Genomic DNA, 9,930 nt, shown 5'->3' with positions numbered 1-9,930 from the left:
ACTGGTCCTGGCATTTTGGTTTCTGTTTTCATCTGCCTGAATGTTGACAACCGATGGGCGTTTGCTCTGTGTGTGCAGGGGTCGGTGCACACAGAGACACAGACAGAGCAGGTGGCTTTAAATGTAATTTAAAAGCGTGTGTATGACTTTAGCGCCGGCTTGATGACCCTGAAACCCCGAAGTCTCCTGATAGCAAACACCAAGCAGCGCTGAATTTCATCAATGTTATTGAGCAGTGGCCTTAAGAAATAACCTTTATAAGAGCAACTTGCAATTACTAATGGGCCGCCCCAATGAAGGGGGGTTCTGGGAGCCTCTTTTTAAGGGGCTGGTGAAAAATGACCGAGAAGAACAAAGTTCCTGTAGCTCCTATAGCGGCCTGTACGTCTGACTCCTCTGCAGAGGTCTGCATCCCCTCGTGGGCACGCACTGCAAGAGGTTGGACACCAAAGGACACCCCCCCAAGCTGTTCCAGCCTCATTCCTAAGCCAGAAATCAAGAGAAGTGATAATTTTAAGACTGTGTTTTTGCAAGACCTGCGTCCTTATCCCGTTCCTGCAAGCACTGCCAGGGGTGTGCTTGTTCTCCAAGCTGGAGCTGGCACTCCAACACAGAGCCAACCCACTGGGCTCACTGACGGCGTGCATAGAGCTGGGTTATGGCAGATTATTTTTAAAACAAGCTAACCCATGAGGGTGACCACAGTTCTAGGCAGAGATACTCCAGGTAGGGAAAAAACCCAGCCCTACTCAGCTAAAGAGCATCCTTCCTGTTCACTGCCAGGCACCTTTCTGAAACAGCCCAGCTGTCTGGGAGAGGAGAAATGCCCTTTTCAGCGAGCAGCTTCACAGATGGCAGCGCTGTGGATCACAGGGAAGCGGGCTGTCAGGCAAGCTGAAACGGCGTGGGCACACACGCGTGCACGCACACGCGTGCGCACCGCCGGCCTTCCCGGGAGCTGCGCTTCGCCTGCGCGCTGGAGGCGAGCTGCTGGGACTCGGAAGGGGAGTGGTATTTTAGGTATTTTGGGCTAGCCTGAGAAGTGGGGCTGGGGGGAGATGCACAGTGGTACAGGGCCCGTATGTGCCCCCCATGCTGCAGGTGCTGTTCCCCTTGCACAGCGTCGGGGGGGCTGGATGTGCCCCTGTTGCAGAGTTGTGGGGGCTGGATGTCCCCCCCCTGTGTAAGGTGTTGTGGGTGCTGTGTGCCACCCACCTTCACAGCACCGCAGGGGGGTTTGTGCCCCCCCTCACTCCATCCCTACCCCAATTTGAACAGAAACAGACTCCAGACCTGCAGACACTGGTTCCGGCAACCCCAGACACACCACAGCAGCGCCACAAGGCCTTTACCTGGAAAAAAACACAAAAATATCCCTGCTCAGCACCCTGCATCACCCTCTCCCCCGAGGTTTTCCACCTCTGTCTGCTGCAGGGATCCTCCACATCCCCGCCACGCTCGCTGTGGTCGTGCCTCCCCACTTCGTGGCTGCCAGCGGGGTCAGCCCGTGGGCTGGATGGTGCCGGTGAAGTGACTCCCCCAAGGTGACAACAGTGTGTTGGTGGCAGAGGCAGGAGCTCAGCACCGCTCCCGAATCCCGTCCGTGGGTCCTCAGGGGCACGGCAGCGCCCGGGGACACGTGCGTGGCTTTGAAGACGTCGTGGCTGGGCACGGCTGCCTCAATCCTGCTGGAAATCCAGATTTGGTGCTCCGCATCCTCCTTCGCGCTCTCACAACCGTTCTTCCAGGAACATCACGTGCTCCGCGACTAATTTTAGCTCAGAATAATTGTTGCACATCCTCGGGTGTCGAAAACCAGCAAGACGGCACCGTGCATCTGTCGAGTTCCTCTGCAAGGAAACGCCTGCATCCCCGCGGGGCTCCAGGGCTGGAGGGGTGGCCGTGCCCTGGCATTGCTGGCCCCTGCCCCTCCACGAGCCCCAGCTGCAAAACTCCAGGAATTAACCCATGGGGAGACAGAATTAGCTCAGCTCGTTGCAGGTGTGGGTGGGGAAGATTTAGGACGAGAGGGTGGTCCCTGGTGTGCGTCTCCTGGGTGAGGATGCTGGAGTATCCCTGGGCTTTCTTACCTCCGTCGCGGGGCTCGGGGGATGAGGGGAGATTGGGGCTGGGGCTCGGGTGTGGGAGCAGAGGGTGTAGTGAGGCTGGTTGTGCTGTTGGAGATTGGCTTTGGGGCCGCTGGGGCTAATGGGAGGCTTTCAAGTCCCTGGAACTCCAGCGGGAGCCCTGGAGACCTGAACTGGGGAAGCTCGGCCAAAGCCTGAGACACAGAGGGACACCCTGAGTCCCGGGTGAGACCGTTTCCGTAGTGGCTTTGCAGCTTGCTCACAGGAAGCCATTTGTTCTGTCCCTGCCTCAGTTTCCCATCTGCGATACTGGAGGGCGGCTGGAATGGGAACGTCTCCACAACAGCCACAAAATCAGTCTGTATTTTTCCCCAGAGATGGTCATTCTGAACAAAAACTGAGGGGGTGAACTCCACCCTTCTCCTTCACCACAATTTCCCACCAGTACGCGGGTTGCTCAAGGGCCCTGGATAAACCCCAGGAGGTTCAGTCTCCCACAGACAAACAGGGACACAGGGAATGAGCTAAACCGACTATCTGAGTATTGTCCCAAAACACAAACAGATTTTTCTGTGGCAAACAATACCAAAAAAAAAAAAATATCGACAGTCATTAGGAGACAATTTCCTACGGAGAAATTGCTTCAGTAGGAAATTTCCAAGCAGCCTTGTTACTATTTACCTCCCCTGCAAGTGCTTCGTTGGGGACATCCATCCCCACGCTCCCGTCATCCCCCGCACAGCTCCAGACCCCGGCACAGTGGGACGCAGGGAGGCTGCAGGCGAAGGCTTGTCCCGGCGGCAGCAGCTCCCCAAGAAGATGCGATAGAGAAAATTACTCAGCAGAAGTGAAGAGATTAGAGCAGGCGCTTCAGAGCATTTATTTTTAAACCCTGGTAAGAAAGTGAGTTCTTCCTTTTTTTTTGAGGCTCATTTCTCGTCTAGCCATAGCAATTGCAATTAGATGCATTTCAGAGGCATTAGGCAGTTAATATATTTATCAAATTATTCACATAACGTGGCATGGCTTTAGCTGGGAACAACTATGCCTTGAGAGGGTAAAATGAGAATTAACCACCGTTAGCCTGCACCCCCTTGAAATAACGTGGGGTTTTATCAATGTGGGTTTTTTTTCTAAATGTCCAGAGAAGTGACACGTCTCTTGCTAGCAGAAGACAATCAGCTGCTCTTGAAGTCCCTGTCCCCAGGGAGATACTGTCTGGGGTGTCTCTGGGCTCAAAGGGAGCGAAGTTCAGCACGGTAAAGAAGATCTTATCTTTAAAGATACGGTGTATTTTGTACTCATGTAGCCCTGAACTTGCTCCCTTGCTCCTGCCTAGAGGCACAACCACCCGTGTGCTCCCCGTCACGTCGAGCGAGGGGGGCTGACTGGGGAAATGTCCACACCCTCCTTGCTGCATGGGGCAGGAGAGCTGCTCGATATGTGTTTTGTGGGGTTTATTCTTAGTGAGAAGCTTGCCCATCTGCCCAGAGGGGACCATCTCCCTGCGCAAGCTTCAAGGTGAGGTTCCCCTTCTGAAGCCGTTCATCTGCAAAGCCGATGTGTTCCCCATCCAGGGAGGGGGGTGAAGGCTGTCAGCAGCGAGTGGGGCACGAGGTGACCCCAGCAGCACCCCACAGGGCTCAGGGTGAACTGGGAACTGATGGGCAAAGGTGGTCAGAGAGATCCAAAAAAACCGGTGGGGCAGGAATGGTGCTGTGGAGCAACACGGGCTGGTTTGGAACGGGGCTGTGAGCTGCTGCATCCCTGCGACCTGTTGGGGAAAGGCAGAAGGCCCTGGTGCCCGCTCCCTGCCTGCACAGGGCTCCCAGCAGCTCTGCCGGGGCTGCAAAACTCTTGCAAGTCTTTTTATTTGTAATACAGACGCAGGCTCCTCCACGCACGTCCCCAAGCAGGCAGGGTGCCCTCCGGCAGCAGGGCCGGCGAGAACTGCGGGTGCTAAAGGAGCAGCCGCCCTGGAGCCTGTCTGAACCCGCTGGAGATGAGAGCCACAGTGGTGCCAAGGGTTGGTAGCCCGTGTGTTAACAGCAGTGGAGAAACACAACCTGAGTGCAGAATGCCTCGGTCTTGACAACGCCACTGGTAGCTGATGCCAAACCATTTTCCACACCGGGCTGCAGCCGCTCGCGCCGCGCTGCTCTGTGGCTGCCGGGGGGGAATAGTAGGTTTGTTGTAAAACCAGCGATGCCTTTTCTCTGGGTCTAGTCGCAGAAGCTGTTTATTGTGCTACGCTGGTGCTGTCCTGATCGCGCCCCGCGGTTCCCCTGCCGTCCAACCCTCTCAGCCCTATTCTTTGACATGAAAAACCCAGTGGGCGCCCGCGGAACAGAAATAATCCTGTTGCATTTCTCTCTCTCCCTCTCTTTTCTCTTAACGACTACACAAAAAGGGCTCGAATGCCAGAGACCGAAGCGCCAGAACTCGAGCGATGACATTGAGGTCCTCTCCACCGGGACACCTCTCCAACAAGAGAGCCCCGAGCTGTACCGCAAAGGGACCACCCCGTCCGACCTGACTCCCGATGACAGCCCGTTGCAGAGCTTCCCTGCCAGTCCCTCCTCCACGCCGCCCCTGGGTCCCTCCTGCAGGAACAAGAGCGCTCACTTCTCCAGGCAGGTCTCGGTGGATGAAGAGAGGGGTGGGGAGATCCAGATGTTGCTGGAGGGACGCGGTGGGGATTACTTGCGACCCAACAGCTGGAGCGAAGAGAAGGTCGGCGGGACTCGCGGCGTGAGAAGCGGGACGCTGCGCAGCGGCCAGCTGGGCTCAGCCTCCGTCCCTGAAGACTACAGAGGTCGGAGCGGAGGACACAAACATTCGGCCTCCAACCACAAGCAAAGAGAGAGGTGGACAGATTCCCCAGCCACGGTTTCATGGACTTCCCACCACAGGTCCCACAACCACAGCTCAGGGAGCTCCAAACTGCTTGAGCTAGACGAGGAGAAGATGAGCAATTACGAGATGGAGATGAAGCCCCTCATGAGGATGGATTCTTATATGCAAGAGATTCACACCCAAAAAAGACACTATAGCAAAGGGGGACCCTGCCGGAGCATGGCTGATGACCACCGCGGGGAAGACCGGGGCTTCGGGGTTCAGAGACTGAGGTCTAAGTCCCAGAACAAAGAGAATTTCAGGCCAGCTTCCTCTGCCGAGCCCACGGTGCAGAAACTGGAAAACCTGAGATTTGGGGACAAAGCTGAACCTCGGCTACTAAGGTGGGACTTAACCTTCTCCCCGCCACAGAAATCTTTACCTGTTGCACTAGAATCTGAAGAGGACAATGGGGATGCGCTCAAATCCAGTACGGTAAGTAGGCGAAATTCTGTGTTGAAATCTGGCTGAGAGACCCGGTGCAGAGCTGTTGTGGTGCTGCAGTGGGGCAGAAAGCGAAAACCTCAAATTATCGTGGGTTTGTGCCTTGAATTCCCCCTCCTCCCTTCTCCCATCCTACATAATAGCGTGTGCTGGAAGTCAGTGTGGGGTTTTCTCTGCAAACTCTTGGTGGGAGCAGCAGATTTTTCACTGGAGGATGCGAGCAGCAAGTTTGAGTTTGTTTTGCAACTCAATCTCGGGGCCAGCAATAAAAATATGTTATTGCTGGGATTCTGAGCATTCACTGGGTGGAAAAGCTGCAGGAGTAGGCAAGGTGTTGGTGATGCTTCCTCGTGGTTATGTTGTGGCAAAAGAATGTCACGCTGGCCCAAGAGTGTGGCTGGATCCTGTTGTGATCCCAATCCCGGTAGCTGGGCTCAACCTGCACTGGCTCTCCATCGCTCTGCTGCTTGGTGGTGGCACCGAGGCGGTGGCCTTGTCACCATGTCACACTGGAGGCCTGGCCCAGGTGGAGGAGGGAGCTGGGGACATTGCAAAGGGGTGGCCTTCCCGAGCTGACCGCTGCTCAGGGTTTCCTGTACTGATCTGCACGACGGGATACAGCTCATGTTCTTTGGTGTGTGGATGCCGCGGAGCCAGGAGGGGCTACCAGCCCCTCAGCGGGGGGATGTAATGCTAAAAGGGTCTTGGCAAACTGCAGACAAGAAGATGCAATTCAGGAAGGATACCCGGGCAGGGAAAGCCACGGGCAAGTACGGGAAGGGTAGTGGGCTGGCCAGGAGCTTGGCAGAGCAGGATGATACTGAGGACTGCAGCCAAACGTCTACTGTGAAGAGCAGAAGCAGGAGCATAGATTGTAGGACTTGGAGGATAACCCCTCGTGGGACATCCAGTCCTGGGCTCCTCGGCTGGGAGAGACAAGGACACGTTGGGCATTAACAACTGGCTGAGAGAAGAGCTGGAGGTGTTCGGGCTGAAGAAGAGGAGACGGAGCAATCTTCAAACACCTAAACCAGCTGCTGCAAAGTGGAAGGGAATGATCTGTTCTTGACAGAAGTAATGGGCTTAAATTCAAACATTAGAGGCAGTGGTTAGCTGTTAGTTATTACTAGTGAGAGCTGGAATAAATTGCCTGGGGAGGCCGTGGGGGCTGGGAGGGAGGAGGTGGTCTCTGACTTGGCTGGACACCTGCAGCTCAGATATAACTTGAACTGGCCTTGGGAGGAGGCTGAGCTGTGTGATTTCTCAGGTCCTGTCCTGGTTTTTGGTTGATTCTCGGACTGACTGTTGAGGGCAGCTTCCTCACTTGTTCTCCCCGTTGGTTTGGCAGTGCTAGGAGAGGCGATGGGGTCTGGTGGGAGCAGTGGGAAACCCACCACCGCTCCAAATTGCCCCTTGTTGAGTCAGCAGCAAACACAGGGCAGGGCTGGAGGGGTCCCACGCTGCTGGACGTCCTGCAGCCCAGGCCAGACCTACACAGGAGAAATGGAAAATCTGTAACTCTCAGGTGGTGACATTTCAGCCTCTGGCAGAAGAAAGGAGCTAAACCTCCCTGTCAGGGTGGCAGAAGATGATGCTTGGTTGTTTGGGAGACAGGGATCATGAAACTGGAATGACGTTTGTCAGTCATGCCCAGAGTTTGGGCTGGAGGCATCACGGTCTGTAAGGTACAATTCCTGAGCCACACCTACAGCATCCCCACTCCTCCAGCTGCCCCCCGACAGCTCTGCCAGCACCGCAAAGGTGTCTGCACCTGCAGCCAGGGGATGGGAGCGACCGGGCAGGAGAGAGGAGGGAGCAGGGACATCTGCAAACTGTGAGCAGGCGGGATGCGGGAAGGCCTAAACTACAGCTCTGCCACAGTTCCCCTGCTGTGGCTGTGGAGAAGTCACCCCCACACACAGCCCTGTAGCTTTCTGGCTTCCTATTCATCTTGCAAGCTTCGGCGCAGGCTCCAAAGCACCCACACAGCATTGAAGAAGAGCCGAACACTGTGTGTTTGCTGGTGGACTGTGCCGTAGGACACATCTTGCCAGTCAAAAAAAAAAAAAAAAAAGAGAGCTCCAAGTGAAGCCAGCCCTGAGCCCACGGTAGTGAGCAGACAAGCCGAGGCCAGGCCGGGCTGTCCTTCCCTGCTGGCACAGATGCCTGTGGAGCACTGGAGAAAGGACAGGCAGCATTAGGAGCCTGCCAGGCTTTCAGAGGGGAAAAGCAGCACTAATTGTGCGGACATCAACCCTGCGGAAGCCCGTGGGACTCGCAGAGGGTCCAGCACCTTTGATAACGGGACCTCACGCGGCGACAGGGAGCTGCGAGAGACACGGAGCCCAAAGGAGGAACGAACCCCCCTGTTTCTCCTCGCTGAGAGCCAGGTGCTGGTGTCTCTCCCCACCCCACCGAGTCAGACGCGCTCCCCCCTCGCAGACAGACCCCAGCCCGGGCGCCGGAGCCAGCACACACCAACCTCCCTCCCGGCGAGGGCTTGAGCTGCAACGCGGGAGGTGAAGAGCCACTAATGCAACGTAACGTTAATGGCTCTTTCGAGTGAATCCCGAGCAATAACGAAGGGGGGCACAGCCTGCATGGAAAGGCGCACAGAAAAGCCATTAGGATGCACATCATACTTTTTAAGTGCTGTAGCTGTGAAGCAGCATGTTCAGTTTTCTCACATTCATAACCGAGGGTGGAACAGATGGCGAAGGTTTGGGAGGAAGCTAATGTAATACAGAGGAAGAGATAATATGTAGATTTAAATAACCTACAATGCCAGCAACAATTTGTTCTAGCAAGAATTGCACTGTGCTAGCAGGGTTTTGTTCCAGTGGCCTGGCAGGGAGGGGGTGGTCGGGCAGGAACAGGGGAAGGAGCAGTAGGAGAGGAACGGGAGGTGCAGGGGTTTGTGGTCCAACCTCCCGCCTAACACCATGACCTTGCCCTCACCTGCCATCAAGGATCTCAAATCGTTTCAAGCTTCGGCAAGTGTAGTGAGTCACTGAGGAAGAGGAGGGGAAGGCTAAGGGGGAAGGATTTATCCCACAGTCCCCATACCCACCTCCCCCTGTGCGCGCTCAGCGACACGGGGTGTTCGCCTGCTTACTCCTGCAAAAAAATCCACAGCATCCTGCTCACGCCCCACATCTTTTCAAACCTAATTAAAGCTCCCCAACTTCCCCCCAGCCCCACTTCTCAGGCTAGCCCAAAATACCTAAAATACCACTCCCCTTCCGAGTCCCAGCAGCTCGCCTCCAGCGCGCAGGCGAAGCGCAGCTCCCGGGAAGGCCGGCGGTGCGCACGCGTGTGCGTGCACGCGTGTGTGCCCACGCCGTTTCAGCTTGCCTGACAGCCCGCTTCCCTGTGATCCACAGCGCTGCCATCTGTGAAGCTGCTCGCTGAAAAGGGCATTTCTCCTCTCCCAGACAGCTGGGCTGTTTCAGAAAGGTGCCTGGCAGTGAACAGGAAGGATGCTCTTTAGCTGAGTAGGGCTGGGTTTTTTCCCTACCTGGAGTATCTCTGCCTAGAACTGTGGTCACCCTCATGGGTTAGCTTGTTTTAAAAATAATCTGCCATAACCCAGCTCTATGCACGCCGTCAGTGAGCCCAGTGGGTTGGCTCTGTGTTGGAGTGCCAGCTCCAGCTTGGAGAACAAGCACACCCCTGGCAGTGCTTGCAGGAACGGGATATGGACGCAGGTCTTGCAAAAACACAGTCTTAAAATTATCACTTCTCTTGATTTCTGGCTTAGGAATGAGGCTGGAACAGCTTGGGGGGGTGTCCTTTGGTGTCCAACCTCTTGCAGTGCGTGCCCACGAGGGGATGCAGACCTCTGCAGAGGAGTCAGACGTACAGGCCGCTATAGGAGCTACAGGAACTTTGTTCTTCTCGGTCATTTTTCACCAGCCCCTTAAAAAGAGGCTCCCAGAACCCCCCTTCATTGGGGCGGCCCATTAGTAATTGCAAGTTGCTCTTATAAAGGTTATTTCTTAAGGCCACTGCTCAATAACATTGATGAAATTCAGCGCTGCTTGGTGTTTGCTATCAGGAGACTTCGGGGTTTCAGGGTCATCAAGCCGGCGCTAAAGTCATACACACGCTTTTAAATTACATTTAAAGCCACCTGCTCTGTCTGTGTCTCTGTGTGCACCGACCCCTGCACACACAGAGCAAACGCCCATCGGTTGTCAACATTCAGGCAGATGAAAACAGAAACCAAAATGCCAGGACCAGTGTAGGTGGTGTTGGATTAAGGGGTTTATATGAACATCACCATCCTTTCTGGCCTTAAAGGCCCATGAGGCGCAAAGCTCAAGCCTGTGCCTGAACGCTTCACAGGTTCCTAGAGCCTTTGAGAAGATCTAAAACGGGAAAGGAAGAAAAGGGATTGTTGAGACATTGGAAAGAGGCTTTCTAAAATGCTAGCAACCCTTTGATCCATCAGTACAAAACACATTTTTAGGGTTGGGGGGGGGGGGGAAAGAAAAAAAAAAAA

The 9,930-nt window shown here is 55.1% G+C and overlaps 1 protein-coding gene across 1 annotated transcript in view; it reads left to right on the top strand.

The window, feature by feature from the left end:
* JPH3 (junctophilin 3) overlaps nucleotides 1-9,930 on the top strand; it is a 36,262-nt gene that overhangs the window by 19,930 nt on the left and 6,402 nt on the right. The window contains exon 3 of the mRNA XM_026857041.1: nucleotides 4,498-5,417. Within this exon, the coding sequence (XP_026712842.1) occupies nucleotides 4,498-5,417 (920 nt within the window). The remainder of the gene's footprint in view (nucleotides 1-4,497; nucleotides 5,418-9,930) is intronic.

This window comes from Athene cunicularia (genome assembly GCF_003259725.1).
Source record: "Athene cunicularia isolate RWA chromosome 11 unlocalized genomic scaffold, athCun1 chr11_part2, whole genome shotgun sequence".
Taxonomy (NCBI): domain Eukaryota; kingdom Metazoa; phylum Chordata; class Aves; order Strigiformes; family Strigidae; genus Athene; species Athene cunicularia.
Note: the sequence above shows the minus strand (reverse complement) of the source record. Positions and strands in the feature narration are given on the sequence as shown.